General features: G+C 44.1%; 1 protein-coding gene across 9 annotated transcripts in view; it reads right to left on the bottom strand.

Moving 5' to 3' along the window:
• The window catches only part of GRIP2 (glutamate receptor interacting protein 2), a 471,570-nt gene that overhangs the window by 67,082 nt on the left and 376,588 nt on the right, over positions 1–27,900 (bottom strand). For all 9 annotated transcript variants that reach the window (XM_043552086.1, XM_043552087.1, XM_043552089.1 and 6 more), the window contains exons 2-7: positions 12,911–12,991; positions 6,347–6,482; positions 5,345–5,490; positions 3,848–3,934; positions 3,455–3,530; positions 2,843–2,988 (exon numbers count right to left, since the gene is read on the bottom strand). In XM_043552086.1, coding sequence (XP_043408021.1) covers positions 2,843–2,988; positions 3,455–3,530; positions 3,848–3,934; positions 5,345–5,490; positions 6,347–6,482; positions 12,911–12,991 — 672 coding nt within the window. The remainder of the gene's footprint in view (positions 1–2,842; positions 2,989–3,454; positions 3,531–3,847; positions 3,935–5,344; positions 5,491–6,346; positions 6,483–12,910; positions 12,992–27,900) is intronic.

The following is a 27,900-nucleotide window of genomic DNA, read 5'->3' as shown; positions in this document are numbered from 1 at the left end:
TCCACTTCTACAGAATTAGAATAACTCTTTATGGAGAAACTGTCCTATATATATGGACTCAGCTAAGATTGGCTGTACCAAGTCAGACCACTGTTCTATGTTCCTTCAACCCTAATATTTAGGTGTAAAGTTATGACGAAATGCAAGAGATTTGAACTGATCTCTCTTAGTGTGACTAAGTCAGGTTTTAAAACCATCAACCCTTTGCAAAATATGAACCTAGGATGTATCTTAAAAGCCTGCTTCTCACCCATCATTAGCTGTTTGCATTTGCACAGACACTTGGAGTCATGAAGTTCTACACAAGCATTCCATTCTGCAGAGCATTCCTTAATCCAGTTCACCTGATTGTCCAAAAGACAGCTGAAAAATAGCAACAACTAAGAAGACAGTGGATCTTCCCTATTGAGATTTCTGGAACTGCTAGTATTCAGAAAACTACAAATAAACTAGAGTGATAAAGAATACCACAGAAACAGTGGAAAGGACTTGTTCCATGTCAGGCCTCTCTCTGGTGCCCTCTCATGGGTGGATGGCGCCCCACAGACACCTAGCCTCAGTTTCCCCTCCCTTCCTAGTGTCAATCCAAACACTCCTGAAATACACTTTTGTGGGCTGAGGACCCTTATCATGGGGTAACTTCTTATTACATGTCTCAAAGACAAACTACACTCATTATTGTAACTTAAAACACCTCAAAGTCTGCCACATTTTTTCCACTCTTGACTCTTTTTCAGTCTTTCTTCAAACAAGACAATAACAACGTCCACCTGCTCTGGGCTTAATACAAGTCCTGTGCCTCCTGGGTTCTCTCTCTCTGCTCCCTATCTCTTCTTCAGGACAGCACACAAGGTACTTCCTTTGGCCTTCCCTCACTGAAGCACTCGAAGAGATCAGCAGCAAACATCTCCTCTGCCACTCTGTAGGCCCTTGGCTTTCTTCATGCTCAGTTCTCTCCCAGTTCTCTGACCTTTACGCAGGACAGTGGCCACAGGGCTGCTCTCCTGAGCCTTTCTTCCTGGAGTTTTTCCCCTGCTCAAGGGTCTGCCTGTAGATTCTTTCTGCAGACACCCCCTTTTCCCAGCCATTTGCTGCAGCTCTTTATAAGGTGCATCTATTCCTTTCATAGCCATATCTGATTAATGACCTGGCCTGGCTGGCTCCAGGCACCTGGCCCTTTTACACCCTATTACAGGGCTCAAAAACCTTGTGGCACTAGATAAACTATGAAAGTGAGACTGCATTTGAAATGTGGATAGAGGCAGGCAGAGGGCAGGTAACTAGTGTGCAAGCTTCCTTCACACACCTCTGCCAATGCAAGTCAGAATAGAGGTGCCTTCCAACACCCCTGGCTATTCCAGTCCTGGGTCTCTCTTGAGGAGAGATTGTGGACTGTATTTATTTGTGAGGAGTTTTTGTTGGAAGCAGGAGAAACAAGAATGGGAGAAGAGAGATTTTAAGAAAGTGTGCGTGGGGGCGGGGGGGAGACCCACAAATAAAACAACAACCCTCTGACATTTTGTTTCTCTGAGTGAATAATTCTGGAGACATCTTCTTATGACACCAAACACATTGTGCAAAGCTCTCAAAAGATTTCAACTTGGAAAACAGCTCTATAGCCCTCTAATCCTTTTCTCCTTGAGAAAACTCATTAATGCTCTCTGGACTGCAGCCACCTTTGATTTCCCACCTGGCTGGCAAATCAGGAAACAATCTGACCTCATTAGCCTCTTCTCTTGCTGGCTCCAGACATGCTGACCTGCTACATGGGGTTGGCAGAAAAGGCTCCAGAAATAATTGGTCCAGCTTGTGACTCTGGCAGTGGCAGAAACCCCTCTCAAGACTTGTGCCTGGCATCAGAATCTAACCACACTTCGCTGAGCTTCCATAGCCAACACAGCTTTGGACTCTGATAACTTTAAACCCATTAACTATGCTCACTGAAGTAACGTGTGAAGTAACGTGTGTGTTAAGGAGCAGCTCTAAGTTGTTATACAGCAGCTAATCACAACCCCTCCCCCATGGTCTGAAACTCAGACCCTTAAGGAAATCGTTCAGAAATACCTCCTCATCCTCTGTCCCTTTCTAGCAGGTGTTCTTTAATTGAGAGTTTCCACTGACCACTTCTTGTTTCTATTAGAAGTTGATCTGAACTAACCCCCCTGAAACTGAACCTCCCTAAACTGAAAAAAGAAAAGGAGGACTTGTGGCACCTTAGAGACTAACAAATTTATTAGAGCATAAGCTTTCATGAGCTACAGCTCACTTCATCGGATGCATGTAGCTCACGAAAGCTTATGCTCTAATAAATTTGTTAGTCTCTAAGGTGCCACAAGTCCTCCTTTTCTTTTTACGGATACAGACTAACACGGCTGCTACTCTGATCCCTAAACTGAGACATGTTCAAGCTCCCGAACCAAAATATGTCCATGTCCAGTATCCATTAGTCAATTAGTCTGTCTCCTGCCCAGATTTACAACAGGCATTTGCGGTCTTCCCAGACAGCATACAGCCCCCATTTCTGTACCTCTTCAGCCCCTGGGACTTCCTGTCTGTGCCTTGTCTACACTAATCATTTCCTCTCATAAAAAGAGCCACTGTTGCCATCACTGATGAAAATGGAGTATCAGCAATTCAACCTCTTTATCATCTAAACCTACTCAGAGCTCTACCAACCATGGGCCAGGCTCTGCCTTTCCTATGTTGAGAAGTACCTTCCTCAGTGATTTCCCACTGAAATCAACTAATGCAGTTGGCATAACTCTAAGAGCAAGTACTCAACCTCCCAGGCACCCACCGAAAAATCCACCCCTTTCAGCCCCTCCAGTTTGCTTGTCCTTACCCATAATGGTGACATCATACTCGATCTGGAAGAGGGCCTCCTGGCTGCACTGACGCAGGATGTTCAGCGCATCAGCATGAGTTACGCTGTGAAGGGGAATCCCATCAACACTCAGCAGCCTGTCCCCGATTTTCAAGGACCCTTCCCTGAAGGAAGCCAGAGGTAGAATTCAGTACAAAACTCGATCAAACATGATCTGAACATTCCCCTGGACAATAGTTTAGGGTATTTATAGTCTGATGTCCATCGTGTTTAATTAGCAATATGAGAATAAAGAGACTGCCTCAGATCCCTTACTACATTACCCTCTATCATAGCAATGGTGGCCCCTGAGAGATTTACATTCAGCTAATTAAGTGATCGTTTTGGAAGAGGTACTCCTAGGCATAACACACACATCCCTACAGGAGACCTAGATATATCAAGCCATCCTATGACTATGTTTGGAGAGCAACTACAACTTTACAAGACCTCTACATTGAAAGCCGTAATTAAATACCCAGGAGAGACAGATGAGATGGGCCACGGGCTTTTATATCCTGAAGTCTGGTTAGAGCTGTGCATACATTTTGTTAACCTCCATTGCGAAAGATGATAAAACGTGAGCATTACCTGTCTGCAGGGCCACCTGGCCTCACGTAGGTGAGTACTAATGGTCTGGATTTGTGCCAATCTTCATGGGCTCCCCCTAGAACAAAACCAGAAAAGCCTTGAGTAACTAATCTCTAGAGCTGAATACCCTTATTGTCTTAATAGGGGTGTTGAGGGACTAGACACATTTTTCATTTAATAGCGGACAAAACTTGCAAGCAAATACGGCTCTGGCTAGCCAGCCAGCAGTCCTTGAAGGTTGGTCAGCACGTACTTCAAGGCAGAGTTTTGTTTCTCATACAAGATTTTCAACACTCATTTCACTCATCCCTTTCCTTCCCCCGTTCTCAGAGGCACCCCAACCAATATTTTGCACATCCAGTCTTTATTATCCTCCTCTGAGAAGTCACTGACCTCTTAGCACAAAGCCAAAACTGTTGCCCTCCTTGTACAGACACACCTCTATGGTCTTTGGAATAATGCCAGAGCTGCTCTCCGGTGCTATATGTGGGAGGAAAAGGAGAAAGATGCCTGTAACCCAAAAATAAGTGCCTTTTCCTCTTAAGACTAGGAAATAATAGCATTAAAATACAGCTTCATTTACATTCTAGATTTCCCCAAATCTGTCTACACTAATACTTAGACATTGAAGTGAAAACCTGCCATATCTCAGCCAGTTTCACTGTGTTCAATATCATTCAAAAGCCAGCAGCCTCAGTCATAGAGATGAAAAATTCTTGATGTTTTTAATTAAAACACACACACAGTCAACTGTTGACCTAAAAAAAATAAAAAAAATCCTAAACCAACCTTTTAGCAATGAGGATCCCCGCCCCCCCCCCCACATTTTGACTTTTAGAGGGGTGAAAAAAAAGGAAGTGAATGCTTTAAACTGATCCTAGGGGAAAATCAGTAACTTGATGCTGAATATACTGCTCCATTTAAGGTCAAGAAAGTACAGCGAATGAAGAACAACAAAAATGCCCATTCTCTGATGTGCAGCCATTAAGGAGTGTATTCATTTTACCATTAATGGTGCTTTCTGCCAATCTCCCTCACTTTGGGTCCTTTACGCAACTAGTTTAGGGAGATGTAGGGTGAAAGAATCTCAGACACACTAAAAGTGAGCATGCTCAGTAGAATGAGGGATTAATTTTATTAATTTACTTTTCCTTTCTGATTCAGGTTGATTTGTTTCAAGATTTATTTTTTTTTGGTGGTTAGTTGTTTTTTTTCCGGGGGGGGGGGGGCGGAATCACAGGGGACGTCAATATTGGGAGTATCATTCTTATGGTGGAAAGGCCTCAATGAATTAGTTTTCCAAGATTTTTTTGCATTATTGCTTTGTTCTTAATAATCAATATTAAGCCAAAAATTTCCAGCCCTCGTAACAGAATCCTTCTTTTATCTGAACTGGTTCATCTACATCTGGGTTTAAGACTCTCTAGCTACAGAACATAGTTTTTCAGCCTACCTGTTGAAGACATGTAGTAAATGAAAGTGTTCAGAAGAAACAACATTTAATACAGTTAAACAGAGAAAGCAGAGAGGTGTAGTCAATGGGCAGTCAGGATTCTGAATACTTTCCTACAACCATAATACACCTAAAAAAAACCCCAAAACACAAAAACCAACAACAGAGGGCGGGGAGGATGCAGATCAGGGATTTGCTGCCAAGTCACAGCCAGCGTGCATGAGCAGGCAGCCGCTATGCTGGAAATAGAGAGAACTAACTGCACTTGAAGAGTGGATCTGCATCCTCTACCAATGTTTCACAGACGGATGAAGACAGAACATAATGCTGCCCCATTAAACATTCTTTGTGGTAAAGGGCATAACAAACAAATCCCATCTGTATCACAGAATGAGACAGTCAAGCAAAGAAAGTAACATTATTTTAGAGACACACACCAGCTGGGGGCAGTTCATACTCCACCTCCAGTACCACCTTTTCCCCTACATTCTTCAACAGGCTTATAATTTCGTCATGCCGCAGTTTAGTCAGGTTAATCCCATTCACTGACTTGATGTAGTCTCCAACGTTTAACTGATCACTTCTGTAAAGAAACAACAGCAACAATAAGATTCTCCATTATGTTCTGCCTGGGACATCTCTACTGGAGAATTTTGTAAAAAATGCCACCCCAGATTAACCAATCTTAGCTGTATTATCAAAAGGAATATGAAATATTTCCACTTGGCTGGAAAATGTGCCCATCAACTATTTTTCCAGGGGCAAACCTTTAGATTCAGACAAATAATAATAATTGAAAAATACGTGTTTGCAATTTCCCTCCACGCCACTCACCTCGCTGTGAGAGGTTATCATGGGAAAACCAGAGACCAATGTCAAGTGCAACCTCTGGAAAAAGTTCCAGCAAACAAGACAAGTTCTGTTTTTTCCTCTTTCTGCTGGCTCCCTGCAAAATTACTCTATTATTTCCCTGCCCTTTTCTCCCCCCTTCACCATGTCTTCTCCCCCACTCCTCTCCACGGTCTCCTAGTTGATCATGAATCCTACAATGACAATGTTAGTGCTGGAGCTAAACTTAAGCCCCCAGTGTTCGAGTTGGTTCAGAATTGGGCCAAGTGTATTCACTCACCCGAGTCAGTACGTAATCTACTACTTAGATACACTAAAAAATAAAACTGCCTGGGTTTTGTGGAACCACTTATGTTAGTAACTGATGGGATTGAGAGAAACCACAGAAACTTGTTTGGTTTAAGCATTCCAAAACCTGTTCTAAAATGTTGTTTCTTGATCGCTGCATGGATCATAGGAAATAAACTCTGACTGGAACAACAGGCTTTTCCTGTGAGATGAACAACATTACATCTCCTGGTACCATTACAAAATAATCCAAGGACAACTCACTTGTCCAATACATCCACATACAACACAGATTTTCTCACCTTGCTGCCAGTCCTCCTGGCCTCAGGTTTGAGACCCTTGGCTTTCCATCTTTGTCTGTGCCACCGGATATAGTTAAGCCAAGGGTGCTTCCTTCTTTCTTAATCAGCTCCACTATGGTGACCCCTCTGAATTCCTCTGAAGATAAATATCAGAAACAAATCAAACTGTAACTGTGAAAGTCTCAGTGGAAGGTACCTTTGGCTCACACCCTGGGAGCACTATATCCCAGTGCGTGGTGGGACAGAGCATAGAACTAGTTAATTTCTTTTGGGAGGAGCGGGGGGGAGACACAGAAAAAAAATGAGACGGGGATATCAGCAGCAGAAGGGTAGAGGAAAGGGAGAAGAGAAGGCGAAGAAAAAAAAGAGGACAATAGGATGGTTCTCTTTCCTGTCAACTTGTTCATCTCATTTCTCCCTTTTCTCTTCGGAAGCAATATCACCTTCTACAGAAACTCAGGCAGAAATTTATGGTTTCTTCCAGGCCACTCCTACCATTTTGCATCGTGACAAAATATCTGTACCTATTTAGACATTTGATGCTTGGGAGTAACCTGAACCACATTGTAAACAATTACTACGACTAAATGTTTATATTACACTAGTGCCCAGAGGCTCCAAACAGAATCAGAATCCAGTTATGGTGGGTGTTGTCTCAAGTCACACTCCTCAGGGTAGTCAATAGGCGGACCATGGGCTAAATCCGGACCGCCAGATATTTTTGAATGACCGCAAAATCTTTTTACTTACTTATCATCACCGTTATTGCGGTGTGATAAATGTTTCTCTGGAGTCTGGACCTTGACTATACCTTGACCAAGAAATCTGAACCTTGACAAAAGATAATTGACTACCCCTGTCAGCTTATATTCTAAAACAAGTGATGTACAAAAGTTGAGGTGAGTAGTGCGATGCAACCAAATATGCACACAGTTGATTTTATATGCAACTTTTAAAAACATAAATGATAACTAAAATGCCAGCTCATCTTATCTGCCCCCTCAGTGCATCATTAAATTGGCTGATTTCTGGGGTGTGTGTCTACACAGCCTGGCTTGGGCTGCAGGGCTGTTTCACTGCTGGGTAGACTTTGCTCTAGGACCCTGTGAGGTGTCTAGCTGCTGTGGGGACATACTTCTACTTCAAGGCCTGTAAGGGTATTTTCTGAGGAGAGATTTGGCGTAGGAGTGGCTGTCTGGATCAGCTGAGGAAAAGTATTCCGTGTATAAGCGGTGGGATGGAAGAAGGTGCTGTGGGGGGGGGGAAAGCAGAGCTGCAAAGGACCTTGTGTGCGAGGACAAGAAGCTGGAGCTTGATCAAGTAAAACAGAGGGAGGCTGCAGAGGGATTCAAATGTGGTGTGATCAGGCCAGAGCAACGGCCAAGAGCAATTGTCTCAGCAGCAGATGGACCAGAGAGGGGTAGCGTGGGTGTGAGGGAGGCTGGGGAAGAGGAGGTCACAATAAATCAAGTGAGGAGATGTGGGCCTGGACAGATAACACATGATTGATCTTAGAAATTTTGTGGTGGAAGGAGTGGTAAGATTTGGTAAGTGCAGGGTATGAGATGGGAAGGAGTCAGATTCTGTTGGTGTATGGACAGGTGACTAGGGAGATGAGGAGGATGGATGAAATCCTTTCATTTAGGATAGTTCTCAACTGCACCTGTACTCCACCCTTCCTCAGCTTGCCTGACTTGTCACAGATGTTTTGACATTTTCCATACCCAGCTGGAGTCAAAAGTATTGGACACTTATAATGGATATAGGCAGAGTATGTTTTACAAGACATAATGGTTATAAATATTTATAACAGAGTCAATTATGTGGTACTTAATCCCCTTGTCTACCGTGTTAACGTCAGTTCTCTTTTTCCTGTGGACATTACATTCTTCCCTCCCCCGCCCCTTCAATTATTTTAAGTATGAATTTTTGTTTCTTAGCAATTGGGGAACAATATTGCCCTTGCATACACAACAAATGTTAAACACTGTTAATTGGTGCCAGTTTTTGACACCTTACACCTAGCGTTTGAAGGGTTTAAAGCCAGACTCCCCAACGATTTACATTTTGGTATTTTACATGGACAGGGAAGCAGAAGGAAAATAAATGTTGGTGGAATTTTCAAACGCGCCCTGCATTGGCGCAGAGGGAGAGGTAGGGCATTGCCTATCTCTGGACCCTGGGATGCAAATCTCAATTGGGTTGCAGCTGAATCGGACAGTTTCAGACTAGCCTCCTGGGGCTATTTGTCCGCATGACATAAACAGCATATTATGGGCTCTCTTTGCTCAGGCAGAAGACTAGGAACAGCTGAAGACACTGGAAAAAACAAAAAAAAAACCTTGGGTGTCTTGACAGAGCTCGGTATAGGAAACTTGCATAGAATCTGTCTACGCTATGAGCGATTAGTCTCCATTTTTCATGAGCATTAAGATCATTTACAATTTTTTAAAAAGACAATTTCTAACCTTAAGAGAAAAATACGCTGTGTGATACAGAAAAGACTCGCAAGAAGGGGACGCTGGCCACTTGCGATGCACCGTGAAGAGCAACTCCAGATCAGAGCTTTGGAGGCTACAAGCTAAAATCTTGCATCTTTACAGTGAATAGTCAAAAATGAGTTTGTCTGGATGGAATAATGCAGCAGGCTCAAATGAGATTTGCTACAGAGAGGGGGAACATTTAAAGATGTGTACAGTTTGCATTTTCAGGCCCTGGAAATCTCTGAAATCATTTATCACTACAGTAGCTCTCTGCAACTGTAGGGTTGTTTTTTCCCCTTTTGCTCAGAGTATACATCATTGTTTTAATATGGTGTGGTGCCAAATGACAGTCAGTCTGCGAGGTCTGGCTGGCACTTTGCTCTTTGTGCAATGTCACAGTAACAAAGCAAGGTGCAATTTCTTTTAAGTCACTCTGCATGTTGCTGTTTTGTAAAGCAGATCCTCCGCCGCCACCAGGAGCCTGTGCACTTGATTAATGTGAGAGGGGAACCTCTTTGTGATCGAGCATTGTTTGGAAGGTATTCAATCTCTGCTGTGCCCCCATTTAACATGGCAAGCGTTGATCCATTCTCAAATTTTATGTCCATTATGCTCCTGGTCTTTAAACTCAAATAGTTTTGATCCACTGCCAAGTACAGTAACAGTTTTCAATTCACCAATCCAGGATTTCAGTAACTGACAGAAACTTTCCCCACTGTTCCCTGCTGTTCTAAACAGAATGCCATCTGGCATGATCTTGCAAATTTCCTTTTGACTAAAGAGACTACCGATCAACACACATGGAGCCACAAGGGGTATTTATTAGTTCTTCAATGGGGCTTGATTTTGGTCCTTGACAAGTGTTAAAAATGAGAAATCCCATTGTGCAATTATCCATCTTGTGGGTTCAAGTTGAAACTCAACACCTAGAATGAAATTGGAGAATTGTTTTTCTATCTATCTGTCAAGATAAACAATGTCCGTTAAGTAAGCTGACTAAATGGGATCTAGGTCTTCCAATCATAGAATATCAGAGTTGGAAGGGACCTCAGAAGATCATCTAGGCCAACCCCCTGCTCAAAGCAGGACCAATCCCCAATTTTTTTTGCTCCAGATCCCTAAATGGCCCCCTCAAGGATTGAGCTCAACCCTGGGTTTAGCAGACCAATGCTCAAACCACTAAGCTATCCCTCCTCCAAGATACCTAAGACAAGACAAGCCAGATAGTTAATTATTGGCAAGACACCCAAGAGCCACCCCCAAAATCATTTTATGAAACACCTAACCAGTGGCCTATCTAAAATGATTTGGGGTTCCAATCTGGCTTCCCATCATAATTCACTACCACCACCTTTGTTGACAGTCTCAGAAGAGAGACCAGTGACTGGCCAGGCTTGGTGAATTAACCACCCTCTCATCTCTAACAGTGACCCCCTCCAGGTCACGGACAAGTTACATCAACACAGCTTTCCAACACCTTTTTGTCCCCTTCACATACAGTCAGGGACTTATTGAACCTCCAGGACATGTTAGAATAGTCTATAGTCTCTTGCTCCAGCCCAGGATCACAAGAACACAGCGCAGACTGGCAATGAACCCTCCCATCCCTGGAATACCCACTACACCAGGGAGGCCAAGAGCAGGAGGCACAGAGCTAGCTACGCTAGCTTGTTTCCACCTGAGGACTCCCAAGGGGTGCAAAAGCAATAGAGCAGGGCCAAATATCTGTCCCACCCCCGCTCCTCAAAAAACACATTCAGTACAAATCCCACAGATCCTCTCTCTACTTTTCTTACTTTCATCTTTCAACATAAATATGAGGCTACCAAGCCCCAATCTTTGTCAGAATGTGTGTTCGCTGTCCAGCGTGACCATCTGACGCTATTCAAGAGCATTGTAATGGTCTACAGAAGAGGCCTACCACCAGTAACAGCAGTGAAAGTGTCTCCATTGCCACACTACATCTCTGGCCCCCTGTTGGCTTTTCTGCACTGGAAAATTACATCAGGTTAGAATGTGACTGAGGAGTCACGGTACCTAACAATGTTAAACACCATTTAGAGATTGGCATAATCATATTTCACATTGCACATGGTCAGAGTTAACCCTAAAGGACATCGGTCACAACTAACTACAGTGTGACCCCAGGATGGATCACGAAGAGCAGACATGCTGCTAAACATCTCAGTCCCAGTCTACACGCAGTGTTTAGCACTGTATTTGCTCCCAGGATGCCTCAATGAAATTTTTAAACCTGGTAAAAGATTGACAAAAAGTTTTAAAAATGAAGAATTTCACAGGAACTGCCCTCCCCGCACCAGCCTTTTCTTGAAAAGGTTTAATTTTTTGCCATTTTTCCAAAGCCTTTTTAAAAACAAAACCAAACCGGTTATAGAAGTTTTTCATTTACTGGATTTGGTAAGCCATTTACTGAAAAACCTGGGTTTGGCAAATGGAAAACATCAAGCACCATTTTGATAATGGTTCTGATTAAAAATACAGTGTAAACAAAGTCCCCAAAAATACAAAAATGAGTGTTTGGCATCCTATGAAATAGAAAAAGCTTTGAAGTTTTAAATGTTTCAGGTTTCCAGTCTTCAGCCAGCTTCAGTACACTTGTAGTGCCCACAGGCCCCAACCAGGGCCCAAATTTAAGAGCGAAACGGAGTCTCGAGTTCCAAGTTTATTCATATCCCCAGCTTCAAGCTGTACCTCCCAGACAGGCTGCCAATTGTGCTGCAGATACCTGCCCATTCAGAACTAGGCTTAGATCACAAACTCCTTTCACCGGGTTCCAATCATCATGCACCGACTGAGCAACTGGCTGGTTTTTGTCTTCTCACTGCGTACATCTACACTGCTGTTAGGAGGTGTGACTGGAGTCTGTGTAGACATAACCAAGCTAGCTTTGTTTGAGCTAGCTCTTTAAAAACAGCAGTAAAGCCATGGCAGCACAGGTCATCCGCCTGAGCGTGTACCCAGGATCCTGGGTGGGCTTGTCCGGGCCTGGGCCACTGTAGCTTCACAGCTATTTTTAGTGAGCTAGCTTGAGTTCACCTACACGTGCTGCAATCACACCACCAGACTACCTTGTAGACTTGTCCATTGAGCAAGGACCTGTGGAGCGAATGGCAGAGTGGAGGGTGTCCGTACGTCTCATGGGGCAGCAATGGGGGAGCTGATAGACTAAGGCTCCTTGATCAGGACAAGTGGAAGGGGAAAGTCTGCAGCAGAGAAGAGTGAGGGGGGATTAGATAGCTGCTTTCAACTACCTGAAAGGGGGTTCCAAAGAGGATGGATCTAGACTGTTCTCAGTGGTACCAGATGATAGAACAAGGAGTAATGGTCTCAAGTTGCAGTGGGGGAGGTTTAAGCTGGATATAAGGAAAAACTTTTTCACTAGGAGGGTGGTGAAGCACTGGAATGGGTTACCTAGGGAGGTGGTGGAATCTCCTTCCTTAGGAATTTTTAAGGTCAGGCTTGACAAAGCCCTGGCTGGGATGATTTAGTTGGTGTTGGTCCTGCTTTGAGCAGAGGGTTGGACTAGATGACTTCCTGAGGTCTCTTCCAACCCTAATCTTCTATGAAGGTTTTATAAACTTGAATTAATAGGCAAGGGGTAAAAAAAGTTACCAAATAAAATAGGCAAGGAAGTGTCACCAAGTAACAGATAACAGCAGCCAACAGAACAACAAAAGTTACTGGGGAGACAGGCAAATGTGCATAGTTATTTCTACCAAATCCAATAAAATACCGAACTAGCAAGACATTTGCTGATCACCCTCACTACTTCTTTCCTCCTGCCTTCCCCTCTACCTCCTACCCCTCACTTCTTTTAAATTGTAAGATCTTCGGGCATGGATAGTCTCTCCGCACCTGTATAGCGCTTGGCACATTTTAACCACTATTGTAGTAAGAACTCAGAACAAATCTGCACAGTTTAGTGCCTGTTACATTCCACCCACAATGAGACCAACCACACCTCCTCCTTCTGCAGTCCGTTGCTCTGATTACTGCTATGCCGCCCATGGGGGATGACGGCTAGATGAGAGTGGGAACAAGTACTAGTTCTTTCATTTACCTGGAATGCTTTGCCTTCTGGAGACGAGGGCTGTGTCCAGTCCACTTGAGTCTTTGCTCCCCTTCGAGTAAGGGCCATCATCTTCCGAGGAAGAAAAAATAAACAGAGTCTAAGATTATACTGAAAGCAAAAGCTACTTTTAAAAGTTAATCCGTGACCATTTTTATAGACAGTGTCTCATCCCAGGTCCTGGCTTCAGGTGAGAAAACGTTTTATTAACCACAGGACCACTTCACAATCTAAATTGGCGCTATAGCCTTTTGGGGAGGGAGAGAAAGAAGAGACAAGTGGGGTGATAATACACACGGATTTATTTCTCTGGGAGCTAATCCTTTAGGAGAGAGCAAATTCCCTTAGTCCTGTAATCATGTGGAACAGCAGAGATGAGGAAAAGCTGTAACATCAGTCTCAAGTTTTAAGCCTGTCATCATGCTTGTGAAGAAACGCATGGTCTTTGGAAATGGAGTAATACATCAGGATACTAACAGGGCACTAAATCACCATACTTGAATTAAATTGCCTATGCTTAAGAGATCCTGTTCTTTCAAAGTCACATTTCCTTGCTATAGCTTCAGCTACTGTACAGTAGAGAAACCACCTTCTCTTAAAAAAAAAAAAAAAAGGGGGGGGGGGGGGAGGCTTAAAAATGCAGGAATAGAAGAAAATGGTATTAGAAAGAGAATCGTCTGACATCAATTTAAAGCCAAATGTAAGTATTAAGTATGATCTATGTATTCCTACTGGAAGATTCATATAGTTAATTCATGGGGAAATCAGGATACTGAAAAAAAAAAAGTGGGGTGGGGGAAAGGTTTTTAAATCGACTGAACCAAATATGACAATCATTAAGTCTTCAGGACAGGTTAAAGCAAAGCGAATTTCAAGGAACTTAGGAATGCAGTGATTGGTATTCCACAGTACCTTTATCTGATTTCTATAATCTACAACAAAGAAAGACTTAAAAATAATTCTCTCTACAACATGGATATTTATTAAGTTTCTAATCACTGCAGTATCCACTGTGGATGGGTTTCCAATCATTTAGGATGGAAGAACTGATTAGATAAAGACTCAAGCTGAACTATCACTCAGAACTGTAAAGGCTAAAAATTGTAAGGTTCTTGTTTAGTTTGAACTGAATAAACACTCCTATTCATTCCACTACCACACATATATGAAGTGCTTTAGTAACTGGGCACTTTATAAAATGCTGAACTTTGCAGATCAATACATTGTCAGTAAATCTTGGTTTAGAAAGCTAGGGAGACTATACTAAAGCAATGCAGGATCAGATAAACCTGATTCCCATTCACTGCATTCCTGGAGTGTCCTGAAACTCTTATCTTCAATAGCTGTAAAGATTACAAAATTTAGTTAAAATAAAAATCTGGAGAACACTCTCTCCTATTTGCCCTCCCCCTCCCCCAGTAAATTTATGTTTGGGTCAGAGACAACAGGAGTTTTGCCTCTCTACTAAGGTAAAGGACCCAATTTACACTCCATTTAACTCCACCAAAAGACAATAAGCTTGTAACTCGCTGAAAACGGTGGGCTTCTATTGGGTACAAATTAGGACAGATTTTGGCCTGACGTGAGCAAATAAAAAATGCTTGGTTAGCTCCTGCTGCTACCGTCCTATTATTATTATGAATGAGGGTCTACGCACTTCCTGCTTGACCATGTCATCAAGTGCCAGGAACCCAGCAAGTACAGGCACTCAAGATTTCCAGCCCGCCCGAAGCAGTCTTGGAGCTAGACAGACAGCAACCAATTGCCTTGCCAATCTACACATTCACCACTGGCGCAATATGTAGCGATGATCTCTAAAATGGAGAGCAAGGCACTTCCTTTAAAAATAAATAAAATGAGTGGAGCAGGTAAGGTCTCTACAGAATGAAACCACACTGTGTGAAATCTCCCTTCCAAGATCTGACAGCCCAACACCAGCAGTCTAGACCAGCATTGAAACAGGCTGCACTTGTACTGATAATTAAAGCAATCATCAGGCCAAGCCACTGATTGCTGATAGGAGCTTGTATAGCTTGGCCCCAATTCTAGGATCAAAGAAGGCGTGAAAGTTAATTTGCATTTATAATGAAAACAATCCCGTAGGTGATGCATAAGTGGAGGGCAGGGCTTAATACTCTGGATATAGTTATATCTGGGCTTAATACTCTGGATATAGGTTTAATTTACTAAGGACGGTTTAGCTGCAGCATCTGGTTTAAAAAAAAAAAAAAAGGAAGTCACTCCCTTGCCACCAATAGGTCCTTGATGGGGAAGCCATAAGCACCAGGAGACCTTGCACTGTGGTGACCTCAGCCATGAAGGTCATTACTATGATAGGAACCACCTGCCTTAGAGGGGAGCCCTAACTTTTACTCTATGCCTCGCACTGTCACTGAAAGGGACAGCTAAGGAGAGCATAAAAGAATTCAGTGCTTCACAGTAAAGCTCAAAATGCATCAACATACAGTCCAAACTGCCCCTCCAGCTTCGGTCCCTCAGTCACTGATTGAGGCACCGCTTTCCTCTGGGCAGCGGCAGATCCTTGCATGCAGTGCAAACTCGTACTGCCAGGGACCCCAGCTGCTCCCCAGACACATCTCCCAGCCCTGACCTCAAACTCTAGGCCTGCTGTGTCCCTGCAGCAGCAGCAGATTCCAGCTGCTGGGCCCCATGCAGTCTCTTCTCAGACAGTGTCACCACCATCCAGCGGGAGGAACAGGAAGTAGAAGTGGGATCTCCTGCCAGCCCTCTAGCCAACAGGACTCTACGGGGATGGAAAGGCCACCTCCCCTTGTTTGCCTACCCCTTAACTAAGCAGGGCTCTGGGAGCAAGACAGTCTTCACAGCACTGCTGCCACCATGTAGAGTGGGGGCTCCCCACTATAAACTGACATGAAACTCCGGGTCTTCTCCATCCCCTAGAGGTCAGGGGAGGGAAAGTGTGGGCCTCGTAACTGAAGAAAGATTTCTGGAATAGCAGCACAGGGCCACCTCCTTTCTTTAAGTAACCACTTCAAGCACTGCTGACTAAGCCATATAGAGCACAAGGGACTGATGCCGAGGCTCATACAGCTGAGACCGTATCAGTCAAAATTAGATGAATCCAAAAGCAAGAGAATGCTACTTTGATCATGTGAACACCCAGCCTTCTGAATAAAACACTGTCATGACGACAATGTGCAGGACTTGGGGCATTTCCCTTGATCACCGTATCCTCAGTCATATAGTAAGCAAGCCATCAGCTAAGTTTCAAACAGGATTTCTGCTTCAGCAACTGTAGTCAGAACAGTTAGCAGCACAGAGCTCTGCCATGCTTGGAGCACAAGAGATCAAGATCACGCCATTAGGAAATGGCATCTTTGGGTCTGAGGCCGCCAATTAATCCAGAATGACAGCAAGCCATTTGCATTATGAACTTGCCAAGAGGGGGGGAAAAAAAGTTAACATGAAGGATAGTGTAAACTACCCTGACAGAGACACACAAGGTGCTACCCTTGAGGCAAAATGCTATATAGCAAATGCAAAGCCAACATTAGTGGGAAACCACAGAAGAGGATCTGAAGCCAGCTCAATAATCTGATGGCAAAGTACAGCAGTCAACCATCTGCTTCACATAAACACACCATCCCAGACTAGTTAACCACCAGAGTGCTTCTATGCTTAATTTCCCTGCAGTAGCCCAAATAAACACTGAATGTGAAGTCTCATGTCCGTAGCTGCTATCCTTCCCCATCCCAAAAGTGCTATAGCTGTTGGCAAACAAATAGGCTTTCCATTTTAGGAAGCAACCCAAAGTAGCTAAATTTCCCTCATGTTAATGGCAGCCATTGTCAACAGCTAAGCAGCTAGGACAAGTAATGAAGTTCCATTCAGTGTTCATGATTTGACATGCAAAAGGGATGCCTGTCAACAAAATCCTCTGGTATTTCATCGACAGCCAGATCAGCTGGCAAATAATTAGCACCAAGATTCCCCTCCCTCAGGTGTTCTTTCCTCCAAAACAGTTCATTATGCTAAAATGTTTGGTTTTGCTCATTATCTGGCTAAAATGTTTGCGCAGTCAAGGAAGCTGCCACAGGAGGCCTGTCGAAGTGTGAATTGGCTTTTGCTTGTGTTAGATTCCCCACTGAGCAGCCCTTTGTTCATTTTCAGCCGATTTCCTGCTCTGCCACTCAAACTGGCATTAACAGAGTTGTTAAAGTTTTAATGTTCTGTGCTTAGGAATCTCCACTCTTCTTATCGCTGTTCCCTTACACAAAACATATTCCTAAGAGGCTCCAGTAAGCACGACAACCAGTTCATTGGCATACATGGTACTGCCAACACCAAGTGTTCAAAATTCATGAGTCCCTGCTCCCTCCCCCACCCAAATAACGAAACTGACTTACAAACGAGGTGTGGATATTAGCCAATAAAAAGAACCCAATATATTCCTTTCTGCTGTTGGACCCTTTGGGGTTCACCTCTTCAAGCTTTTCACAACCAAGACACTAGAAACTCATCAAAAAAAGAAAAGTTGAGATTCTCAACTTGTCACATGAATTCAAGGGCTGGGGTTTTAAAAAGCAACAGGTATCACAAGACCGGTGATAAAGTCACGTGCAGTGCTGCTGTCTCTCGTGCTTTTCTACTAGGATCTGTGCCAATTAAAAGGGTTCTACTCAATTCTTAGATGCCTTTTCCAAATTTCAGTTCCAATATTAACCCAGGACAACCTCCCGCACCTTCTCTCCGTGGCATGGCACGGCACTGGTGTTCTGCTGCAGCGTGGCTATGCTTTTATAACAGGAGCGCACATGCAGTAAGCAGCACCAGGTGGGAGCAGTACGTAAACAAGAACGGTGACAAAACCACATGGAAGTTACCACTAAGGAGATGAGAAAGGAGACAGGAGCAGGGTCCTCAGGAAGCAGAAGCACCAGAGTCAGGAGTCAATTCTCAGGCCCTGGGGAGGCTACAGTGCTTACCACAGTGGGTCGCCGGCTAATGGTACGGTTGACTCAGCATGGCGTATGCCCAGACATCACATGCTCACTAGCACTTAGATAGAGCATTTTGTCCTGCTAGGCTGGCAAATGGTGTCTGCCTGGTCTCAGCACACCAATTTAGACCACATCTATCTAGCCAGCTTGGCTTGTGCTCCTACCTCCCAGGTCTGTGCCTAGGATATCATAGCAGCTGCACATACTACTGCAGGCACTCTCCAAGCACCTCCTCTGGGCACGATCCCACGCTGAGGCAGTGTGGGATAGCTACTGAAGTTTTCCCAGAATGCACAGGTGCAAACATAGTTAAGCAGCATGGCAGGTGTGGATGCACAAACACATCAGCAGAAAAGTTGCAGCAGGGCACAGCTCAAGAATTTATCTTCATACATAGATGAGACAAGAATGGAGGTCATGGTTGTGCTTACATGGACAAGACCAAAGTGCCACCCCGTTTCTCCTTAGAACAGTGGTGCTTCTCGCTTCCCAGCAGGTTTCTCTCCATAGTCCTTGGAATCTGCTCCTTGTGATGGCATCATAGAGGGAGACGTGGGGTGGAAGAATGATGCTAAATTTCCCACATGCAGAGATATCTCACAGACAGGTGCTGCCCAGCCAGACTGTGCATATTGGGAATTTGAGCAAGGTCTGAGAATCCTAAAATTAAGTTAATTTACTGTTTATTTTTAAGGAAAAAAAACAAAGTATCAGGACACAAAGATCTTTCTAATTATGTATTTTTTCATGGGAGAAACACACACAAAAATCTCGACAGCTCCCCTTTAAACTTGTCCCGGCTCTAAATGCTCTCATGACATATCACCAGATGAGATCTATTTCACTTTGTGAGGTCAGTGGAAATATGACCACTGAGTGCAAAGTCTCAGGATACCAGGAAATCTATCACAGGGTGACTGAAGAATGAGATGCCATGGTAACACACTCCACAGAGCTGCAAGGAAACCTGATTGAACATCTATAGGTTTTCAGTGGAAATTCAAAGATTGAACATTTGCTGAAAATTCTGAATGTCTGTGTTGCTGCAATCAATCAAGTAGCCTTCACAAGCGGAGCTGCCTTGAGATCGAAGACCTGTGATGCATTTATTAATGTGACAGCTCAAAGAGGGAGGAGATCACTCAGGGATTGCTTACAGACTATGGAGCCTTTCACACCCTAAGGCTGCAATTCGGCAAGGTATATGAGCAGGTGCCTGCCTTTCAGCATGAGAGTTCTATTCCATTTAATGGGACTACTCACACGGAAAGTTAGGCACCTGCTTAAGTACCTTGCTGAATTCAGGCTTAAGTCACTAGTTAAAATCTTGCCCAGTTTAGTAGGGACCAAAAGAGGCTCCTCTGATACAGCTGTTTGGTGGTCTATGTGAAAGAAACTAGTAATCTTGATCCAAGTTACTAATGAATATTAGTTACTATTAAACATTCCTGCTAACCTCACTCCCTCCTCTCTCCGAGCTCCGTCAGAGTTGTCACTGGCTGTCAATGGCAGCCAGTCCAAGGATGGCTGAGCCATAGAGACAGAGCAATCTCATCTTACTAGAGGGGTTCCCTTCAGTTCACAGCTGGGGCACATCATCCAGGCAACATGGGGCAGCATGCTGTGCTGTTTTCTGTTCCTTGGACTTCAGTCTCCAGAGCTGCCAGGCTGTTGGCTTTAATGACCGTTAAACTCATGCCAAGTTGTAACAACAGAAGCCCCACAACCAGTAAATGCAGTTGGGTTCCAGATCACAAGGTACCTCCTGGCACCCACACAGTGGATACTGGAAAGTAAAGTAATTTCCTTGTTGCTGGCAGTCTAACACACTCTTCATCCTTAAGAATTTGGATTACACATTCCAGGCCTAAGACAAAGGTATGCAAACATGGAAATCCAAGGCCAGAGTTTTAGTTTATCAGTAGGGCCCTACAAAATTCACGGCCATGAAAAACATGTCACAGACCGTAAAATCTGGTCTCCCCCCATGAAATCTGGTCATGTGTGTGTCCTTTTACCCTATACTATATAGATTTCATGGAGTAAGACCAGTGTTTTTCAAATTGGGGGTCCTTACCCAAAAGGAAGTTGCAGAGGGCTCACAAGATTATTTTAGGGAGGTTGTGGTATTGCCATCCTTACTTCTTGCATTGCCCTCAGAGTTGGGCAGCTGGAGAGCAGCAGCTGTTGGCTGAGCGTCCAGCTCTGAAAGCAGCACCCTGCCAGCAGCTGCGCAGAAGTAAGGATGGCAATACCATACCATGCCACCCTTACTTCTGCGCTGCTGCCTTCAGAGCTGGGCAGCTGCTGACTAAGGGCTCAGCTCTGAAGGCAGCAGCAGCGCAGAAGGGTGGCAATACCATACCATGCCCTCCTTACTTCTGCGCTTCTGGGTGGGAGCCCAGCTCTGTCTTCAGAGCTGGGCTCCCAGACAGCAGCGCAGAAGTAAGGGTTGCAGTTCTGCAACCCCCCGCCAACTTCTTTTTGGGTCAGGACCCCTACAATTACACCACCATGAAATTTTAGATTTAAATATCTGAAATCATGAAATTTACAATTTTTAAAATCCCATGGCCGTGAAATTCACCAAAATGGGCCATGAATTTGGTAGGACCCTATCTATCAGTATAAGGTAGGATGCAGAGGTCAAGACAGAACATCATTCAAAAAACAGTGTCACTCAAATTTAAGCAGATAGATAGTAAGTTCAGTAAGTCAATACCCATCCACCACCTACAGAAGGCAGGCCCACCCATCCCCGTGTTTGATGGGACAGAGTACCCGAGAATTATGGCAGGTGTTCCTACATCTCCATCGCCTCACTTTCTTCTATGGCAACAGAAACCAACCTGCTTCTAAAAACTGCTATGAGAGACAGGGGAGGTGAATCAATATCTTTTATTGGACCAACTTCTGTTGGTGGAGAGACAAGCTTTCAAGGTCTGAAGAAGAGCTCAGTGTAAGTTTGAAAGCTTCTCTCTCTCTCTCTCCACCAACAGAATTTGGTCTCGTAAAAGATATTCCTCACTCATTTTGGCTCTCTAATATACTGGGCCCAACGTGGCCTTAACACAGCATTATGTCAATAGACAATCACCTGTTCAGACAGCAAGAGTCTATTTAGGAAGGTCTATAACTGAAAGAACAAATGGCACATCACACGGAGTATCTGTGAGCAGGTATGTCTAAAATCCTTGTTGGAAAGCCACCTATTTTTAAAAGAACCCTGCGGAGAACAGCTGTGAATGGCAGAGTCTGATGCAGCTGTGAGTCAGAGAGATATGCAGTTAAATTGTTCACTGTCTTCTTGTTCTTTACTGGAGTCTTTTCCACTCCCTGATAAGGGAGATTCTGCTGTTTTGCATCGTAATACAGAATTTATTAGCCAGGAAACCAGGGTCCATGACTGTGAAGCACCACCGTGCTTCTCCCCCTGCCTCCCCTTTTCATATTCAGAACTTATTGCCGTCAACTCGTGTACATGGGTCCAGGCCTAAGTGTTGCAAGGGTGTTGCAAAGGAGGACTTGCAGGTGCCCAGAACATACCTCTCGCCTGCTGCTAAAGGGCACAGAACTACAGAGCAAGTTTGCTTACTGTACAAACACCGTTTGTTACCTACGTGCTGGTCATGTCAAATATGCGTTAAAAATTTACTGCTACCTTCTCTCCAAATAGCCAGTGTCTCCCTTCTCTGTTTCTTCAGCCTTCCTAGCTGAAGATCTTTTGATCTGCAATATCTTGGGGTGTAGGCAGTAGGGGATGAGAATGAAAATCCAAAGTAAGGGGGATATCAATCCAATCAACTTAGTACATGAGGGGAAAATGGATCTGCATTATGAAGGTCTCCTTGCCAGTCTTTTTCAAATTCAGTGGATTGTTGCAGTGATAGCTGCCAAGTTCAGATCTGAACTCCCTCAAAGATTACGAGCTGGGGAATCGTTTTGATCACACAAACACACAAGCTTTACACCCAGGTTAGCAAAGAAGATGAATTATGCCACACACCAGTCATAATGATTAAATAGTGTACAGAAAGGGTGATCCATTGATTAGGGTGCTGGCCTCAGACGCAGGAGACCAGGATTCAGTTCTCTACTTTGCCACAGGCTTCCCGTGCAACCTTAGGCAAGTCAATTAGTCTTTCTGTGCCTCAGTTCCCCATCTGTAATATGCGCCTTGTAGGGAAGAACGCCATTGTGAGGAGAAGGACATTAAAGAAGTACATGGTAGTAGGGGTTATATGTATGTTAGATGGATGGAAAACACTCGAGACCACCCCAGTCCATTGCCCTGCTAATGCAGAATTGTTCCCTGATGTATATTAGTTTGCGCCTTCTAGATTTAAATCATGTCCTAAATAATGGAACTTCCACAACTTCCCTCAAGAAACTGTTCTCAATCCAAAATGGACCTGTGCCCAAATAGCAGGTGTTTGATCTGCTAAAAAATTCGAGACAAAGCATCCAACAAATAGTCTCAAACAAACAAAGAGCTGGTCTCAAAATAGCATTTTCCATGAAAAACAAAAATAAACCACATCACAAAAATCTTGTTCAGAGTGTGGAAAATGAAATTATTCAAAATGAGCCTGTGGATTTCTTTTGCAAAAGGTCATTTTTCATGGAAACATTCCCTCGCTCCCCACCCAAATGTATCTTCTCTACCAAAAGATATCAAAGAACACACAGACATGCATGTTCTCATACAAAATTCCCACAGATCTCAGGCTGTTTGGCAGTGGACTCTCAGGGTATGTCTACACAGCAATCAGAAGGAAGACTGCAGCATATATACTTTAAACAAAAAAGTCTGCATCAGGGGAGTCTTCCTATGGACTTCAGTCAGCTTTGGATCAGACCCCTAACTACAGCTCAGCAGATTTCCACTGTCAGGAAGCTTTCCCCAGTACTCAGCACCTAAATTCCTCTCTAAATTCCTGGTTTTGCTATCCTGACTCCAGCTCCCTGAGCCTGGTCAATTACAAAGTCAAACCCAAGTTGATGTTTTTGTTGTACATTTAAAAAAAATAGCACAAGTCTATAGCAATGAATATACAGAATTCTTATTCCAGGCTCCTGTTGAGGTTTTAAATGGAAGATTCACTTTTACTTTGGGCTATTGCAGCACACTCTCTTTTTATTATTCTCAATATTTTGCTCATTGTGCCAGGAAAAAAAATGGTTAAAAATGTGTTTTGCATTTTTATTCTCTAGGAAACTGGCTGGAAGCATTTAGAACTGCACAGGGCTATCTCAACCTCCACACAGGTAAACTTCACCAAACGCACATACATTTATATCCAGGAAGCGCCTGCGCTTTCAAAAGCCGTGGGCAGGTGTTTATCAGCACGATGCTCCCGTTGGGAGCTGCTCAGACCTGAATGCGGCTTTGAAAGTGTTCTTCTTCCCCTCTTTTGCATTCGAGATATTCTTAAAATTGCCATCCTAGCAACTCTGCGTTTCAGCCTGAGCAATTTCAAAGTTATTTCTATGTTAAATGAACATTATATTTACTGACCAATTCAATGGCAATATCTTAAACATGGGCTTAAACTTTCCCACTTAGCCTGCGATAAACCCTCATGTGCCAGGTATTCAGGAGATAACAGAGAAGAGAGATGAGGGACTAGGTGGGGAGGCAAAGGATCTTTTCTCTTTTGGCTTCCCTGTTAAAAACTAACAAACAAAACAAAAAGCTGCACACAAATGTTTTCTCATGACAGCATAACCAAGGAAAGATGCAATACCATCTACTGAGTGCAAAACTTCTACTTGGTGCCTGAGAAATAGACCAAAGATATGAATATACCAGCAGAGTGTTCAGTTTGTAGAATTTGCAGTGGGATGGTGGTGGTAGGGTGTCGGTCTGTCCCTCGTGGAAAACTCCAGGGCTACCTTCCCCTGGGAAAACGTCTTGATAATGACTGACATTTGGTGAATTCCAGAGTCCGTTTACTCTTCATAAGCATTTTTGAGGCTTAGGGATGAGTAATCTCTTGCAGCAGTGATCCAGCAGTAATCAGAGGGGAGGGAGACTCCAGAGGCAGAGAAAAAAAATTAAAAATCAAACGTCTCTCTCTCTATCCCCCTCTCCCCTCAAATCTTTTCTTCAATTTGGTGGTGGAACTTTAACTAGGGATTCTGACAGGATCTTCCAGAGCATTTTTGGAGCCATCTGAAAGGGGTTTCTCCTCCCCACCTCACAAAAGCCATCGTTCAGCACACAGCCAGGCTGTGCGCTAGATTGTAAAGCCACTCTCTCCCTTTCCTCCTTCACTGCATCCCAGCTACACAACCACCGGCCACCCGAGTGTCCTCTCACTGTCTTTTCCATGTGGCTCACTACATCTCAAGGCCACTCAGCCCTCTGTCTGCTATGCCTCCAACCCTACCATCCCTCCAGTCCCTTCTGAAAACATGCTTCTTCCAAAAAGCGTAGCGGGCCCTAGTTGTTTTCTCAAAAGGAAAATTCATTCATTGTGTGACAAAATGCCAGCTTCCTAGAGGTCCCCTGAGCAGCTTACTTAATGCTCCAGTAAAGGATCTACATTTTAAAGAGAATGACTAGCCCTTTATTATTATTATTAAAGCTGCGAGTGTCACAGAAGTCAGGGATTCCAGGATATTCCGGGACCTCTGACTTCTGCAATGGCCGGTGCAGCTCTGGGCCAGCCGCACCGGCCACTGCTGGGGCAGTCTCGGGCCACTCTGGCCCCCTCCTCCTACAGCAGCAGCAGGAGTTTGGGTGTGGGAGGGGGTGAGGGCTCTCGGTGGCGCTTACCTCGGGGGGGCTCCCTGGAAGTGGCAACACGTCCCTCCCTCCCTCAGCTTCTAGGTAGAGGCTGTGCAGTGCCTCCACCCGCAGACTGCGCCCCCGTAGCTCCCACTGGCTGCGGTTCATAGCCAATGAGAGCTGCGGAGCCGGCGCTCGGGGCAGAGGCAGCACGCAGACCACCAAGGAGCCGACGGAGGGGCACATCGGCCCATCTGGGGAGCCAAAGGGAGCTGGATTAGGGTAGGGAGCCTGCCAGCCCTGCCAACACACCCCCCCACCCCAGTCAGGGGTATATAGTACAAGTCATGGACATCACAGGCCCTGAATTTTTGTTTACTGACCGTGACCCATCCATGACTTTTACTAAAAATACCCGTGACTAAAACATAGCCTTAACTATTATTATTGTTCTTAGCAGCAAGACCTTGTATTGCACATTATTGGAAAAATGTGACCTCTCCTGCGCAATCGTGGTATAGTAAAATACGGACTGTCCTTGTAATGGAAAAAACTTTCATACCGAGTACATGAAGGAGAAGCGGCAAAAAGAGAATAAGTACTTAGGCCTGGTCTACATGGGGGGAAGGAGAGGGGGAAAAAAAAATCGATCTAAGTTAGGCAACTTAAGCTACGTGAATAACGTAGCTGAAGTCGATGTACCTAGATCTACTCACCATGGTGTCTTCACTGTGGTGAGTCAACTGCTGACGCTCCCCCGTCGACTCCACCTGCACCTCTCGCCCTGGTGGAGTACTGGAGTCGACGGGAGCACGCTCAGGGCATCGATTTATCGCGTTTAGTCTAGACATGATAAAATCGACCACCACGGGATTGATCGCTGCCCGCCGATCCGGCGGGTTGTATAGACATACCCTTAGAAAGCTGGTCACCCTTTTTAGCATACTCTGAGGGGGAGGGCTCCCCAGCCAGCAAGCCAGAATCCTTAGCCAGGTTCTTTGAACATTAACCCTGATCTTGACCAAGTAATAAGCAACGTACAATGTAGCATGTCAACATTTTATTGCAACTTGCCTTAATAAAAAGTTTCAAAATAAAAACATGCCATATGACCAACAAAATCTCTTCCAATTATCACTTCTCAAACATCTGCTTTTCTTGCATCCCATCTCCTATCCTTAGTTCATTTAGCTTTTAAGCTCGTGGGGTTGGGGGAGGGGGGGAAAGAGAGCCATCTTACTCGTCTGTAAAGCACTTGCTTTTGTTCCTCAATAAGTAACCCCATCACAGAAGACCACTAAAGTCTCAAATTTGCAACTCTAATGCCTGCTGCATGATGGCAGTTCCTATTAGGAGTACAGGAAAATGTCCCAGTTACTGCAAATACCTATGGCAACAATCGTAGAGATTTTAAAGGCATCTACACCATCTATTTGTGCAATCCCTTCTTTCGGCACCTGAGCCACAGAGATACAGTCTGCGTGTCCCAGTGCACTCCAGAAGCAGGTTGTTTCTTATTAGTTCCCTTTCCCCAACACACACAGCATTCATTCAGTTTTCCCCCTTCTTTCTTCTCATGTCTTTATCCATTCTCTTATGAACCTTAATAAGGCATGTCAATTTCATAACCACTTGCTGCTTTATTCACAGCAAGGAGGTCTATAAAAGACAATAGCTATTGTTCAACTAAAACACTACATACCTGCTTTGTGAATTTGTTCCTTTTTAAAGAAATAAAAGTTGACTTTTAAAAAGGCACATTTCATTCAATACCATTTTAAGCAGCCATTTGAAATCATGACTGATGTAATGACTTTAGAAATTATTATTTGTATTGCAGTAGTACTTAGCACAATAGTCCATAACGAGGGTTCCTATCAAAAGAAGTGGGATTCTGATGGATATGACATTGTTGAGAAATCAGAAGGGCAATTATTCTCTACCGCTTGCTTTCCACAAGCGTATAAAGCCAGTGGAACAAAAGTATAGGACTAGCATTCACCCATTCAACACAAATCATTTCTGCTGTTCAGGGAAAAGTGGGAGGGGAAATTCAGTACGCTCTGTACTTGTGTGCACAGAGCCCATTTACTCTGGGTCTGCACAGAGTCCAGGCTTTGGCTCAATGTCTAACTAGTAAGGGTTGGATTTAATGCCCATTGGCTTCAATAGGATTTTGATCAGATTTCAAGGACCTGATCCAAAGCCCACTGAAATCAACGGGTGCTGAACCAGGCTGTAAACACGCAGGTTTAATGTCACCCTTATCTTTATGTTTTTATGGAAAGCAATTTATAGATAAAGGGAAGTTACAGAAGACATGTCATCTTTTTGAGTATTTGCAGTCACTCTGCCGTCAGCCTTATAACAGACACTGCTAAGAGTTATAGCCATCCAGAAATGCATTGCCGGTCATCTATTATTGGTTTGGAGTCCAAACTAATGTCATCTATGGAACCAGGGTACCTGGGGAATGCATAATACACAGTTTCTAAAAACAAACGAACAGTCATTAATTTCCACTCAATGTATATTAAAAGAGAAGAATTACTTAAAAAGGTGACTGCAGAGAATTTTATTAAATTGAGCTGGTTATCTATTTTGCTCTTCTAATGAGGTTTTCACTCCTTTAACGGTTTTCTTCAAAAACGGGTTGTGTTTTTTTCCTGCTTGTTTTGGTTCTTTTAACTTGAGAAAAAACAGGAATGGCTGGTTCTGCTAGAGAACCTGCTGAGTGTGTCAGATCACATTTATTATAAGCCCTCCCACCCGGACTGAAAGAGTAAGCCTACTTTAACATTTTGGAGACGGGATGGCTTTGTTAATTTGTCCTTAACGTTAAACAGATATTAACAAACAAAACATACACCCCTTCCCCACAAAGTGTCCAACTAACTATACCTTCCCTGCCAAATTGCTTGGTTTTCACTCTAAGATCTTGCCATGTTACTATTTGACTAATTCAGTGGTTCTCAACTAGGGGGAGGGGCTGGGCAGGTTTCAGGGGGGCTGCCAAGCAGGGCCAGTATTAGACTCGCTGTGGCCCAGGGAGGAAAGCTGAAACCACACCGCATGGGGCTGAAGCCCAGGGCCCTGAGCCCCATCACCCAGGGCTGAAGCCAAAGCCTGAGCAATTTAGCTTCATGGGAGCCCCTGTAGCAGGGTGTCATAAATATAAAGGGAAAGGTAAACACCTTTAAATCCCTCCTGGCCAGAGGAAAAACCCTTTCACCTGTAAAGGGTTAAGAAGCTAAGATAACCTCGCT

This window comes from Chelonia mydas, chromosome 7 (assembly GCF_015237465.2).
Source record: "Chelonia mydas isolate rCheMyd1 chromosome 7, rCheMyd1.pri.v2, whole genome shotgun sequence".
Classification (NCBI taxonomy): domain Eukaryota; kingdom Metazoa; phylum Chordata; order Testudines; family Cheloniidae; genus Chelonia; species Chelonia mydas.
This window is presented reverse-complemented; position numbering and strand designations above follow the sequence as displayed.